The 15,683-nt window shown below is 44.0% G+C and overlaps 1 protein-coding gene across 3 annotated transcripts in view; it reads left to right on the top strand.

Moving 5' to 3' along the window:
- Positions 1–15,683, top strand: part of SH3KBP1 (SH3 domain containing kinase binding protein 1) — a 424,275-nt gene that overhangs the window by 281,050 nt on the left and 127,542 nt on the right. For all 3 annotated transcript variants that reach the window (XM_075538783.1, XM_075538782.1, XM_075538784.1), the window contains one exon: positions 1,218–1,293. In XM_075538783.1, coding sequence (XP_075394898.1) covers positions 1,218–1,293 — 76 coding nt within the window. The remainder of the gene's footprint in view (positions 1–1,217; positions 1,294–15,683) is intronic.

Here is a 15,683-nt window from a genome sequence, read left to right as displayed (position 1 = left end):
GCTGAAGATTTGATTTATCTTATCCTTTCTGTGATTTATTCATATTTAATGTTCGTTTCTACATTGGAAGCATGAAGAAGCTTTCCAAATTAAAAAGCGATCGTGAATCATCCTTATCTGCGGCCCTCAGCAGGGTCTGAATTCTGGGCTTCCTCCTTCCTCGTGAGCCCGGGGCAGATGTGTTTGGATTGCTCACTGCCAAAGCTACTCTTCCTCAGGCAGGTGGATGGACCCAGCTCCACATAGCTTTGACAGCTGAGTTACTAGGAGCCCTAGACGTGTAGAGTGATTACACTAGTGTGGTGGCGGCAGAGAGGAGTGGGGACCGAGCCACCTTTGGAATCATCATTGTCATGGAGCAGTGGACTTGCTTGTGTTTTCAGAAGCATCTTTAGGCAGAGACAGCGTCCTTTCGTCTCTATGGCTGACTCCTACATTGGGGGCGGTGGTAGAATTAGCATCAGAGGAAGCAAGGAAAATCAACGCCAAAGGAACTCAGACTCGTTCTCTTGCTTAACTAGTAAAGAGAAACCTGGGGTCTGAGGAGTAGGGTTTTCCCAGTGCCACAAAGGTTTTTAAAAGACTGGTATAAAGGGAGCTGCCAACCTTTTGGGTTTTCACTTTGGGGCAGATGGGCCTGACCAAGAGCCTATGGATGCAGTTCCTTCTAAGCTGTGAGTTGAGCAGAATTTTAAATGGTGAAAAGATGCCTCAGGGAGACACAATTGCCCCATATACACCTTGACTTCTACTTGTTCTTCTACCTGCCTTTTCTTCTGACCCGTCATCCTATTATCCATATTTTTCTTTCTGTCTCATTTCTGCTAAACTGCAGAGACCACCTTTCCGCTCCACAGCTACTGCTAAGCCACACTAGTGGGCTAGGTGGCATACCTACTGAAGTTAGTCAGCTTCTCATAAAATTAGGCAAATATGCCTATTCTCTCAGCTAAAAATAGTGAACTTTTAAATAAGAGCACAAGGAAGAAAGGGAATAAGAGGTCAACTTAGTGCGAATAAGGACAAAGCTCATTGAGTAAGTTTTCCCACTTGCCATTGAACTTCAGACCTATTGAAGACTAGCAGTCAATACTAGAACTGTGGCTGGTTGTTGTGAACACATTCTGAGCCCCTTGGCTTGATGCTCTTGGTTTTATTCCCTGGCTTAAAGGAGGAGAGAATCATCTTGATAAGTCAAATCGTCTTTTCCCCCCTAGACTATTGGGAAGAAGTTACCGCCACCTACAGCAACTCAAGAGTCATCAAAAACAGAAATGGACCCCAGGACAAAGAGTAAGTTTCCTTCTTTATCCATTTTACATTTGAGAGCACTGAAGAGTTTTCTAGTCAATGAAATGCTCCGGGACAAATCCATCCATACTCGTGATAGCTTTTCAAGCCTATCAGTAAAAGTGCCCACATGTGTTTAGCTAGAACTCTACCAGTAGGACCAGCTCTTGCCCTCTCGAGGTGTGGATCATTCCTGCCATATTTAACTCCTTCGTGTATAGAACTAGTGTTTACCCACAACACTTTGCAAAGTTCAGGGGACAAGAACATCCTCGAGGATGGCAACTAGAGAAATTTAGGCTTCCCTAGGCCTTCAAGCCAGAGAAGGCTTATACATCTGTTAGCCTAACCACTCATCCAATCCTATTGATTCAACTGTCTGCCATGCAGCCTAAGCACATCTCTAGAGACCATCTCTGGAGGTAAGGAAGCCGTTGCTCACAAGATTACCGAGGTGACTCTTGGAATGACTTAAATATTTTAGAAAATAATTTATTCCATTGAGCCAGATCTCCTTTTCCTATAATTTCTACCCATGGTAATGTGATTGGTCCATTTTTCTTGTGACAGGTTTTTAAGTATTTGAGGCCTATTGCCACCTTCAAACCTTCTCAAGCATTACTTTTCCTAGGTCGCGAATTGCCAGGGAAAATACAAAACACCCAGTTAAATTTTCTTATCAGACAAACAGTGAATACTGTCTTGGTATAAGTAGGACCCATGGAATAATTTGTTGTCTGAAATTCAGATTTACCTGGGTGTCTTAAATTTGTATTTGCTAAATATGCCTGCCATACAATTGCTTTTGAATCACTCTTCCAATGACTGGGTCATTTTGTGTATTTCAGTGTATTTGTCCCCAGAGACAAGTGCTTTAAGGTTCTTCTAGAGATTTTCTTTCATTCTCTTCAGCTTCAGATTCCATCTTAAGATAATGTGGACAGACTGCTAACGAACATGTAAAATATCTAAAAGTAGAGACATTATGATCAGCATAAAGACAAGTATAGGCTTGTTTGCTAATTGCCAATAAGATGCCAGGAACTCCTTGTATTCAGAAATACAGGTAGTTTTGAAAGCAAAACAGAGTGCTGCATTCAGTATAGGAAAATGAGTTCATGTGACCACATGTGGTGGTTCGGGTGACTTGGATAAGCTCACTGTTGGTCAGTGCATACATGAACTCTGTTGGATTGTTTAAGGTTATGATACGGATGGGGTCTGCTTGAGTTTGACCTATTAGTAGTAACTTCAGACTCCGATTGATAGGCAGAATGCCCACTAGTCTAATGCTCTAGTCTAGTGGTTCTCAATCTGCTGGAGCGTACATCAGGGTCACACTTAGCCTATTTGAAAATTGCCGATGCCTCAACCTCACATCCAGAATTTCTGAGTCAGTAGTTTGGGAATAGGACCTGAAATTTTGCTTTACTAACAAGTTCCCAGGTGCCCTGGGGGTGTAATGGGTTACTTGTTAGGCTGCTAATCTCAAAGTCAGCAGTTTAAAACCACCTGCCACTCTGCAGGAGAAAGCTGGAGCTTTGTACTCCCCTGAAGAGTTAAGTCTCCTCAATCCACAGGGGCAGTTCTACTCTACCCTAAGGTCGGAATCAACCTGATGGCAGTGAGGGGTTTTTTTGTTTGTTTTTCAGCTTTATCAAGTTCCCTGGTGTTGAAAGGTTTTTTGGTTTTAATAAGTTCCTGGGTGCTGCTGCTGGTCTCAGAACCAGACTTTGAGAACCATTATTGGGAAATTGCAAGCGTTCTTAAGGAGAAATTAGCTGTTTAGTCATGTGGGTGATCATGCTAAATCTACCTTGAGGCACCAACATTTTCCTGGTTCCTGAAGAGTCCTAAAACTGTGTGTGTGTGTGTGTGTGTGTGTGTGTGTGTGTTTTTTAAAGAATTGAAAGTGAAGTCACCTCTGAAAACATTTCTCTTGTTGGACAGTAGCTTTTCTTCCATTCAATGGTTCAATCTGCAGTTGTGGTACTAACAATTTTCTAATGATCGAGGTTACCAAAAACATTGCAAGGATGACTGTAGTAGGGAATAGGCAAAAGAAGAGAGAGGGAGGGAGGGAGGGAGGGAGAGAGAGAGAGAGAGCGCAAATATGGCTGCAAAAATCATTTGAATACAGTACCTAGGACTTGCTGTCTTGGTGGCAAGTAAGACCGCCAGTGGCCTTCACCAACCAAATTTTTCATTTTCAGGACTAATTGTCTGAGGAGAGACTTTTTTTGTCCTGCACGAGAGTTTCAGTAGAAGTGAAGTGGAAATTCCCTACAGATTGCCAACTGTATGCCGAGTAAACAGGCCCTTCTCTAGGTGAAGCATTGGTTGCTTTCAGGAGCAACTGAATAGGAGGGGACAGGACAGCCTGCAGCGGAGCAGAGGGCTAAGTAACTCATCTTTGGAGCTCAGGAACTGCCTTTAGGAGAAGAGGATAATTGGCGCTTTCTCTTCTCACACTCTGTTATGTCTGCCAACCCTGGTGGCATGGTTGTTATACACTGAGTAGCTAACCACCAGGTCAGCAGTTTGAAACTACCAGGTACTCCTCAGGAGTCTCGGAACCCCACAGACACAATTCTGCCCTGTCCTATAGGTTCACTATGAGTCAGCATCCACTCGATGGCAGTGAGTGTGATTTTAGACTGTCTGCCAGCAGGAGACTGACTGGTTTTGGGAAAAGTGGGTGGGTGGGCTAGGAGCATTATTGTCTCTTAAAACAGTCCATTTTCACAGAAATATAATGCCAGGCACTTAGGTAGTTTAACTTTTTGCTATTAAGCCACATCAGGAAAAAGAAAGAAAAACAGGTGAAATCACTTTTAATTATATATCTGATTTTACATGGTATATCCAAAATTATCATTTCAACATATCATCAATGTAAAACAACTATTTAAATGCGATATTTCCCCCCCTGAACACATCTCCTTTTGGGCTAGCCCCACTTCATATGCTTAGGAGCCACATGTGCCTTAGGGACCCCCATCCTAGTAGTGTAGACGTAGGAGCAGTCTGGGATATCACATGGGTTCCCATGAAGACATTTCCACATGCTCAGCTCCCCAAAGCCTTGTGCAACCCTGCGAGCTTCTGTTAACTCCAGTCTTGCACCTGGCTCTCTGGAAGCAGGGGCTGGAGGGCTGGGCTAAGCAGGACCGCTGACTAATACATTTTGTTCTGCGAGTCAGGAGACCCTAAAACCTTGGGCAGATGGTTTCCTTCATCTGCGTTTCCTCCTCATTGTCTGTGAAGTCAGAAGACTGACCAAGGCATCACCCCAGAACTTTCAGCTTCTCTGATGGCATTCTAAAAGCTTTGAGATTCAGAGAGAGAAGTTTCTGGCTGCAAAGCACTGGGAAAGGCAGAGGGATAATGGGCACAACGAAGTAGGAATATGAACCGGTGTCATGGGGTCTGGATGTACTGTGCGAGTGGGAGTGGGTAGCAGCTAGAAGGAGCATTCTCATTGTGCACAAGAATTATCAGTGGTGCCTGGAGGGATGTTTCTTAACACACTCTTGGTGTGCGTGTGTTTTTGTTTTGTCATGGACCCAAGGGCAATTGCTCAATTCTGAGCTTACCCTTACCTCCCTCACTCTCTCTGTGAAGAGCAGATTCTGCAGTCACTGCACTCCGGGGATTCCCATAAGGCACCCTAGTCCACTAAAGTCACTGCCTCAGGATGTTGAGGTGAAAGCCGGTTCTTGTTGGAAGGGGACAGGGCTGACCAGCTAGCAGCAAGGGCCCTTAGTTTGGGAGCAGAGCTACGTCCCTTCTGGCCTTCTCTTTGGAAGACAAACATAGGCCAAAGTCCGCAAGGCAGTACAAAGCAGGGTTGCACCTTCCAATGTACCTGCCTCCTCAATGCACTGAAAGGCAAGCTCACGCCAGGTTAGAGTCTCAGCGATTCAAATGCTCTTCACACAAGGTGGTATTTTCTGAGTGAAAGTGAAAATGCAGTTGATCCGGATTTATTTAAACAGCCAACATTATCCACCCTCTCCACTGCCCCCCCCCTCAAAAAAAGGGGGCCTTTGTGAAATTGAAATTCTTGTGGAACACACGCTGGGGAACAGATTGCTATCATTTTCATAACAAGAGGAAGATTGTCTGAAGATTCATAATGAAGTGCCCTGAGGTTCCCCCAGCCCACCACATCTGGAGTTTCCCTCTCTTTATTACAATTGATACAGATTTATGGCCTCAGTGGGATAGAACACTTACCCAAAGAAAGGGCTGTTTAGCATCTTTCTGAACAAATCATTCAGCCTTACACATTGAGAAAGAAGCCCAGTGAGGCAGGTGGGTTGGCGGAAAAGGCATCATAGAGAGAATTTGTAGGCCGGAGGACCAAGTGTCTGAGTGACTGTGGTGCCAGGCCTCACCTCACCTTGTATCAAGGCATAAACAGCCTGTGATCAGGTTGTCGTGACTTGCTTCTTAATGATTGTCCTGTGTAATGGTGGCATCTGGTGAGGCATGGTGCCTTCCTATAGTAAGGTTGCTAGTCTCTGAAGGGAGAGGCTTTACCTTATATCCCCCCCCCAAATACAGCCTAGAAAGTGCTCTGAACCTATAATAACTGTAACTGGTGGTTGAACATGTGGACAATTATGACTGATTCCCTATGGCTTGGGCTCTATCTAGGGCAGGTGGTTCAGGGGTAGAATTCTAGCCTTCCAGGGAAGAGACCTGGGCTGCATTTCCAGCCAGTGTATTGCATGTGCAGTCATGAACCTGTCCCTGGAGGCTTGTATGTGCTATGATACTGCCCAAATGTCAACAGAGCTTCAATACTAAAACAGACTAGGAAGAAAGGCCTGGCTTAGTAAAATTCTGTGGATCACAACAGTCTCAACTAAATCACTCATGGGGATGGGCAAACAGACTTAGTTCCTTCAGGCAAGAGTGGGTCTTACCCTTATTGATCTAGTTTTAGAAAAGCCAAGTTTCCTGCAGTCTACCCTTTAAGGACAGACATTCTCAGTGAGTGAGAAAGCAGAAGAAACTCAGAAAGGGGAGCTGGGATGACCCTGCCCAGTTCTGCATGTGCCTGGGAGAGTGCTCTAATCTGTTCACCGTGCTCCCTGGGGCCCATAGTTCGCCCAGTGGGCACCTTCCTCCCTCCTCAACCCCAGCTACTTTCCACTTTCTTGTTACAGATTTAAATAGGGAAGAAAAAAAAACGGATCCCAAAACATGTTGTTGTTCCTCAGCCCTATAATATGACCTGGAAACGTTCTTTATCATGTTTTTTCGCGTGGGTTTTTTTTTTTTTTGCCCTTTTATCTTCCCCCAAAGTTCTAGGATTTTGAGTACATCCAATTTGATACAGGCATCTGACCTAACCCTTTAGTGCTTTCCACACCTGATATGACTTGAAGCCTCATTTCACTTACCCTGCCCCCACCCCCTTCTGAGAGGGTCCCCTTTCATGAGGAGCCTGAGACAAAATCCTTTCTGGCTGGACACAGAGTGGGGGCCTTCCCCAGAGGAGACCCAGCCCACACACATTGCTATCCTCTTGGAGAGAACAAAAAATCTTCCTTTTGTCCTCCTGATGGGTTGCCTTTGTCCCAGAGGCTCTCAGAGCTGCGGCTCCCCTGTGTACCATGGAGAAGAGCAGCCACAGCGGCCACAGGAAGGCTCGGCTTGTCAGGTTGTTTTTTTAAAAAATCTTTTTAAAGTACAAGAGTAAACGGTGTCATAATTAAAACGTGTGAAGAGATTTGAAAGTTAAATTCACAGCAGCTACCAAGACCAAAGGCAGTTGTTAGGAATGAGGTTAATGCCAGCTAAAGGAAGGCATTGGATCAGAGTATACAGACAATGATGTATACATTGTGTTTTAAGTGCCTGAATTGTAGACCAAGGGCTTCTCCACTTCAACATTATTGACATCTGAGGGGCAAAGCCAGTGAATTAGCTATTTATGAACTGACATTCACACACACACATACACACACACACACTCAGAGAGAGGGAGAGAGATGGATTGAGTTCAAGGAAGTGGCTCATGCAGTTATAGAGGCAGCAGGCCTCAAATCTATGCTTCTGTGTCTGGTGGGACGCTTCACATGATTCATGGGGTTGCAGAGTCTGACGAACCCCAGACTGTCCCAGCGGTTGACAGGCAGCTGCCTCACATCCCAAGAACGAGAGGTCAGATATAGGATCAAGAGAGAAAGAAAGCGTTACTAAAAACATCCATATATGTTGGAGAGAGGCCACACACCCCCATCAAAATGGATCGACTTTTCAATTTATTGGCTCATTGCATCCAATCCCCAAATTAAAGACAGTTACATAATAGAAGAGCTCTCAGTCTGATGTCGGCCAAAGCAGAGAATCGTAGCCTAGCCAAATTGACACGTACTATTAACCAGTCTCAGCAGGTTGTGCTGTGCGTATTATGGGATATTTAGCAGCATCCTTGGCCCCTGCCCACTAGATGCATGTAGCACCACCCCTTCCGGCTGTGACAACCAAAATCGCCCTGGTTGATAACCATTGGTCAGCAAGCTCCATAAGGCCCTCCCACACCCTGCTGGCTGCTGTACAGTGGGCATGCAATTCATTGTTCCTGGGTAAATGACAAGTTAGTATATGTATTTCATCCCGCATCATTAGCCCTCAATCCTCAGAATGTGACCCAGAACTCACTTTCTAGTCTAAATTGACCCTACAGCACACCCACCCCAACACAGGACTACCTGGCCCAGCCCCCCAGTTGTCCTGCTCCTTTCCTAGCCTGGAGCTTTTTTGCCTAATACTATTTCTTAGATCAGCAGTTCTCTAAGCATGGTCCCTGACCAGCAGCCTGAGGATTACAAGGGAATTTGTTAGAGATGCAAATACCAAACCCCACCCTGGACCTAGTGAGAGTGAAAGCCTGAAGGTGGGGCTCTGTAATCTGTGGAGACATTCTCTGGGTGCTGTTGCTGGGGGCTCAAGTGTGAGAACCACTGGCCTAGACCAGTATTTCCTTGCCCTTCCCCCCATCTTGAGAATCACTGAGGTGCTTCCTTAGTAGCTTGAAGGAGTCCTGGTGGTATGTAGTAGGTTACGAGTTGGACTGCTAACCACAAGGTCAGCAGTTTGAAACCACCAGCTGCTCCACAGAAGAAAGATGAGGCTTTCTACTTCTGTACAGAGTTACAGTTCTATTCTGCACTGTAAGGATTGCTATGAGTTGGAATTGACTTGATGGCAGTCAGTTTGATTTGGTTTGGTGTGGTGTGGTTTCCTGGTCCCACCTCAGACTTGTGGCTTCAGATCCCCAGGGAAAGGGCCTAGGAAAGTGGAGAATCAGCACATGCCTCACAAGAAGGACTGAGAGGCGCTACCCACTCCCCTCAAAGCCCTCAGACATCTTACAAAGCCTCTGAGAAGGACACCTGGATCGGCTGGAGTTGCAGTTTCCCCACTTGGGGGTCCACTGGTTCTTGAAGGAGAACACAAGGCTCTCAGCTTCTCACCACTGTTGAGAGCTGTTGGTATGCAGGCATACCTCACTGTATGGAACTCCGCTTGATTGCCCTTCACTGCTCCTTTTTTTTTTTTTTTTTTAACAAATTGAGGGTTTGCGGTAACCCTGCCTTGGGCAAGTCTATTGGTGCCATTATTTTTTTCCAGCAGTGTGCTTACTTCATGTGTCTGTGTCACAGTTTGGTCATTCCCACAATATTTTCAACGTTTTCACAATGCTTTTGCACTTAGACTATAGGATAACACAAGCATAGCTTCTATACGCACTTGAGAAACCACACCTTCTTGTGTCCTTGGCTTTATCGTGATACAGTGTTTCACAGGCCTGGAACCAAACTTGCAGGGTCTCTGAGGATGGTCTGGACTTGCCTTAATGCCTTTATTCCTTGAGAACCGGACCCCAGTTGTGTTTAACGCCAGCTCATGTCATTTCTTCCACCCAGAAAGTGGGCTAGAAGGCCACACGCTGATCTTCAAACCTGTGCAAAGGAAACAGTTTTCTTCCCGCAGGCAGTAAAACTTATCTTGAACTGGCCCGTGTCTGTTTAGTCTTCTCTTCCCACTAGGGGGATTGTCATCTGTTTGTTGTAGGAATTTTAAAGGATTTGATGATTCGGTGTACCCCAAGACCCCAGCTGAGAGTATCATCCTTTACATGGTATATACAATCAGTTGCCTTTTTAAAATCTGAAAAAAAAAATCTCTCTGTAGTCATTCTGAATAAAGGGACTGTGAACCAGTAATGTCTCGGGTCACTATTATCCATTTAATGGCACCATTTAGAATTGTGACACTAGGGAAAGCAGGCATCATGCTTTGTTCTCAGTTTTCAAAAGAGAGGCAACATTTCGAGTTCTAGGTATGCCTTAGTACTTTCCATATCTGCTGAAAACCCAGGAAGACTTCCCACCAGAGTCACCCTATGATACACGGGGTTGTGATCTTTGTGTTGTAAAATTGGGCCCACGCTTGTCTTAGATTTGACAACTACTCTTGTGTATGTTTGTGTGTTTCTGCTTACTAACACGATATTCTGCTTTTTGTTTTGAAGCTGAGGGGTTTTAAAAATTACTACTTTTGACATTTTTTTTCAGTCTGTATGTTGATTTTTTTTATATGAATGGACTGTAAAACCAGCTGAGGGGAGTCATGTGATGAAACTTCTAGAAGCTTAGAGATTGAAAGAAGGTCTGTTTGGAGAGGTGAATTATGACTGCCCTTCTTGGTGGCTTTAATGGAACAAATTTCTTCCCAATTGAAAGTCAGTAATGAATCAAGGGCTTCTTGATCTGGGAGGTCATCAGGGCCTGGGACTTGCTGACATACAGGCATTTTTTCTGCACATCTGCCTCTATATGGGTGTGTCCAGTGGAAGGGGCGGGGTTATGAGAAGAGTCATTGCTTCTTTTCACCAGAGAGGATATTCAGGGAGCCCACAAGCTCATTAGCCATTAGAGAGTTGAGAAGCAAAGCCACAATGAGATATCACCCAACTTTCCCCGGGATGACTGATTTAAAAACAGACCAACGAAACAAAAAAAAATTACCAATGTTGGCAAGGCTGTGGAGAAATTGGAGCCCTTGGCTATTGCTGGTGGGAATGCAAAATAGGAGAGCCACAGTGGAAAATAGTGTGGCATTCCTCAAAAGGTAAGAGAGTTACCAAACGACAATTCCACTCTGTCCAAGAGACCCGAAAGCAGAAACATGTGCACCAATCTTCACAGCAGCACTGCCCCCAATGGCATTTTATCCAAGACACAAAAGCTTAACAACCAAATTGGGATGTCAGTGTAATTATGCTAATTTGTTGGGGCTTTTTTTCAATCTTTCTAAAGACAAATAGAGAGAGACTCATCTTAATCGCTGGATAACTTATGCCTTTACTTCTCTAGGTACATATCTGTGTTAATTCCTGTGTGCTCTTAGAATGATTAAATCCATCTAATTTATGAATAGATGGAAACATGCCAGCCTCTACAATTAATTTCATTCCCTTCCTCTTCATCTCTGCTATTCACTTAAAATTTATCATCTTCCCACATCCAAAAAGGGATTTGGGATTATATGACATATCACATGCCATGCCTTCTCTTTGGTGAACCCTCTCCTGAATGGAATCATGCCTCCCTCTGCTGCCCAGCCACCCTGTGCTGGAGTTGCAGCGCGTTTACTCACAACTTTGCCGGGACCTTCCCCCATTGCTCTGCCCTTGCCTTCCTCCCGGCTTGTCTCTTCCGTGCCAAGGTAGAGGGCCTGGGTACTTGTGTACCACAGGGCCGTTCTCACGGTGCTCCATGAATGTTTCATTTGAAATTGTAAACATCTTGATTCCATATACTATGGAGTGAAATTCACAGTCTCAGAGTTAATGATTTTTTTGCATATGCATTTAGTTTTAAGTGTCTTACATACTTTGATATACCCAATCCAGCTTGATGGCTGTTTTCCTTTTCTTTTCTAATGCTGCTAATTGAGGGTCCAAATGTAAAAGTAAAAATACATTTTATTTCAACATAAATCTTAATAAGTTAAAGGGTGTTTGGTCAGGAACTCTGTGAGTAGAACCATAAAATGATAGAGCCGTCAGGAGTTAGGTGCTGCCCGGTATGTTCCTTGGGGCCCGCAAGAATTTCACTGTGACATGTTGGGGGACTTGGGTAGGAGATGGGACGATCCTACTTTCCCATTGAACCAGAGCCACTGTGTTATTAGTAGTTCTATGTTAGAGTTCTAAAATAAATTTGACTTTGTTCTATACTTGACAATTTGCTAAAAGTATCTGGCTACCTTCAAGAAATTTGAGGAGTTAGCCAAGTTCTTTATCTACCCACCATGACCCCCTGGGTTGGCCTTCTGCATTGTGGTTTTCTAAGATTACATGCTTAAGAGAGCTCAACTAGACCCCAGTATCCACTGTCCCAAACTCTGACCCAGAATCCTCTCCTCTGCACTTGCTGCCTCTCGAATGTTCCTCCACATTATAGGTACCAATTGGGGGTCATCAGAAATACGGAATTGGAGCCCTGTGCCAAGGTCTAGGGTTGTAAAGAGAGGCAAGACATGGTGAAGTGCCTACACTTTATTCTAAAATTTCTCCTTTGGTAATGCTTTCTAGATAATTCTATGCCTAATCCCTCACTTGTAGAACCACATAGCTGGAGTGATGCAGGTGCTCTAAAATCGATATATGGTGATGGGAACACACTTGTATTAATTTATTAACATTCATCACACCGAATTCTGACAGCAGCTAAATTTTATAATATACAAGTGACATTCCTTTAAAGTGGTTTATTTCATTGTTTTATTGGCATAGATTTCACAGATCATATAATTCAATCATTTAGATTTTTGCAATCATCAGTATAATCAATTTCAGAAAATTTTCTTCTCATACTCGTGGCTAGCTCCCCATTTCTAACTCCCACCCACCCCCCTTTTTTAAGACCAGAGGACACCTGCGTTCCTCAGCCTATAGCAGTGGTTCTCAAACTACCTAAGACGGCGACCCTTTAATACAGTTGCTCATGTTGTGATTACCCTCAACCATAAAATTATTTCCATTGCTACTTCAGAAATTTAATTTTGCTACTGTTATGAATTGGGCGACCCCTGTGCAAAGGGGTCATGACCCACAGGTTGAGAACCACTGGCCTATAGGGAAATGGTGAGCCTAAAGCAAAATGGCCCATGAAACATTTTTAAGGCATGATGTAGGACAGTTGACCCTTGAAAAGTACAGTGGGTAGGGAAACCAACCTCCTTCACAGTTGAAAGTTGGCATATAATTTTCAGTTGACCCACAAACAACATGGCTTTAAACTTCACAGTCCAACTTGTATGTAGAGACAAACTACTAAGTCGGAGATGATTAGCATCACATGACCTTTGTAAGTGCCTCTCCTCCCCTTCCCTGCCCCAATTCAAACCCATGTTGTTCAAGGATCAACTGTACTCTCTTATTAATGTTTTCTCGATGTCTTGGTTATAAGTCAATTGAACAGTCATATGTTGACTCTCTACTATATACCAAGCCATGATTTAGCAAGGGAAGAATTGGGAATGAAGAGGAATGATGAAGATGTATAGGAAGAGGCTGCTACTGTTGTGATGGTGCATATTGTTGTTGCTGCATGTCTACCTGGGAGGGATAGGCGGGATAAACAAGCCAGAAGAGAGAAGGCTTGAACATGATAGTGGGACAAAAGGAAAGTACAAAGAAATAGGAGACAAAGGGCATTTAATGAGATCTAAATACAGGTATATACAGATGTAAATATATTTATATACAAGGGGTAAATAGATCTATAGACATATATTTATAGGTTTAGTATTAAGGAGACAGATGAACAGTTGGCCCCTACTCAAGTACTCCCTCAACGCAAGAACACTTTGTTCTAACAATTCGGCAGTCTGGATGCTCACCTTCCTGGCATGATTGCTGAAGACAACAGGTGCGAAAAAAAATGTGGTGAAGAAAGCTGATGGTGCCCAACTATCAAAAGATATAGTGTCTTGGGTCCTATAGGCTTGAAGATAAACAAGTGGCCATCTAACTGAGAAACAACAAAGCTCACATGGAAGAAGCACACCAGCCTGTGAGATCACGAGGCACGAAGGGATGAGGTATCAGGCATCAAAGAACAACAACAAAAAAAATCATAGCATTGTGAATGAGGGTGTGTGTGTGGAGTGGGAGCCCAGGGCCAATCTGTGGGCAATTGAAACATAAATTTTTCCTCTAGTTCTTGAGTGCTTCCCCCCACCCCCACTATCATGATTCCAGTTCTACCTTACAAATCCAGCTGGACTGGAGGATGTACAGTGGTACAGATAGGAACTGGAAACACAGGGTATCCAGGACAGATGAACCCATCAGGACAGATGAACCCATCAGGACCAGTGCTACGAGTGGTGATACTGAGAGGGTGGAGGGAAGGTGAGGGAGAAAGGGGGAACAGAGTACAAGGATCAGCATATAACCTCCTGCCTGGTGGATGGACAGCACAATGGAGAAGTGGGTGAAGGGAGACATCAGATGGTGTAAGATATGACAAAATAATAATAATTTATAAAATATCAAGGGTTCATGGGGGAGGGAAGGGAAAAATGAGCTGATACCAAGGGCTCAAGTAGAAAGCAAATGTTTTGGGAATGATGAGGGAAACAAATGTACCCAAAAAGTGTTTGACACAATGGATATATGTATGGATTTTTATAAGAGTTGTACGAGCCCCCAATAAAATGATTCTAAAAAACCCAAAAACCAATGGCTCAAAAAGGAAAATAAAAAGTAAATTGATTTCTTTATTTAGCTAGACTATAGTTAAGTTTTTCGCAGACAGTAACTGGAAAATCCCCTTTCCTTCTACTGAGTTCCTTCATGTCAGGGTGTGTTCTGCTTTGAGTAATGAATACCTGAATGACGAAGTAGTGTAGGAAGTCACCTAACCGGAAGTCCAGAGGCAGACCCCTGGAAGGTGAATTAGTCTTCAGATAGCTCAACAGTGTTGCCCCAAGGCCCAGTCCTCTGGCTTTGCTTGGCAGTCTTCTCATGGTTTGAATAGGACTGTGTCAGCACCAGACACGATGTGGTTTTCCAACAATGCAGGTAACAAAATCTAGTGCCCTTCCTAGCAGACTTCCCTCACATTTCACTGACTGGAAGTAAATCACATGCCCACCCCTAAACTAATCACGGATCGACAGAAGTGAGACGAACATCATTTGATTAGATGTATTTTACTGATTCTTGGGACCCCATGGGGAAAGTTCTCTATTCCTGAAAAACATACCTGAACAAATGGGGATTCTGTGAACTGGAAAGGGGGTGGGGCCTGGCCGCTGGGTAGTTGGATATTGGATAGTTTACCAACAGTGTCTCCCACATGTCTCACTGCCATCAAGTCGATTATGACTCATTGTGACCCTAAAGGACAGGGTGAAACTGCCCCTATGGGTTCCCAAGACTAAATCTTTGTGGGAGTAGAAGTCCTTATCTTTCGCCCTCACAGTGGCTGCTGTCCTTGTCATCAGCTGCCCAATGTGTAACCCACTATACCACCCAGGCTCCTTTCTGTCACACTTATAGTGTACTTTTTTTGTTGTTTTTACTGAAAGGAGGGGAAATGTAACCTACGCCTGCATTCTTGATTGGCCACATATATCCAGTCTTTTTTTTTTTAACAGAATGTCTACCTGGTTTCCATCCAAAAAATTATTTTTAAAGCTTGCCTCTGCAGGGTGGGTCTTCCCTGATACTGTGTTTGTTTCTGTGTTGTGCGGTTTGAGGTTGGGTAGTCATACTTCACTAGCACAGTCACGAGGACAATTGCTAAGGAGTTGTCACATCCAATTTAAACTGCTTCACTTTCCACCTCTTGCAGAACATTTGACTGACTCAGAATTCGGGAGGTTTGCTCATACTGATTTAAGAGAAGTAAGATGATGGTAGACACAGGATTATTTCAGAGGCATTGTGGTGTTGCTGGTGATGCCGTGGTTAAAAGACGTAGCTGCTAACAGAAAGGTTGGCTCTTTGAACCCAACAGCTACTCTGTGAGAAACATGAGTCTGTCTGCTTCATAGAAACTTTCAGCTTTGGCAGTCCTGCAAGGCAGTTTCACTTTGTCTTGAAGGGTCACTCTGAGTTGGGATCAACCCAGAAATAATGGTTTGGGTTGGGTTTGCATTGTTATTAATGAAACTTTAACCCAGGTTAATGAGCAAAATCCATTAGGGCCAGAGTCCACAAGACATATGACTTACGGTTTCCAACACTAGGGTACAAGGTATAATCAATAGCTTCAAGCCATTGGGGAGGGGGAGAAGAAGAACATCTGCAATAAAATAGAATCAATCAACTATTCCTTCAATCAATATCTCTC

The sequence above is a fragment of the Tenrec ecaudatus genome, chromosome X, assembly GCF_050624435.1.
Source record: "Tenrec ecaudatus isolate mTenEca1 chromosome X, mTenEca1.hap1, whole genome shotgun sequence".
NCBI lineage: Eukaryota > Metazoa > Chordata > Mammalia > Afrosoricida > Tenrecidae > Tenrec > Tenrec ecaudatus.
The sequence above is the reverse complement of the archived record's forward strand: the minus strand, read 5'-3'. Positions and strand labels throughout refer to the sequence as shown.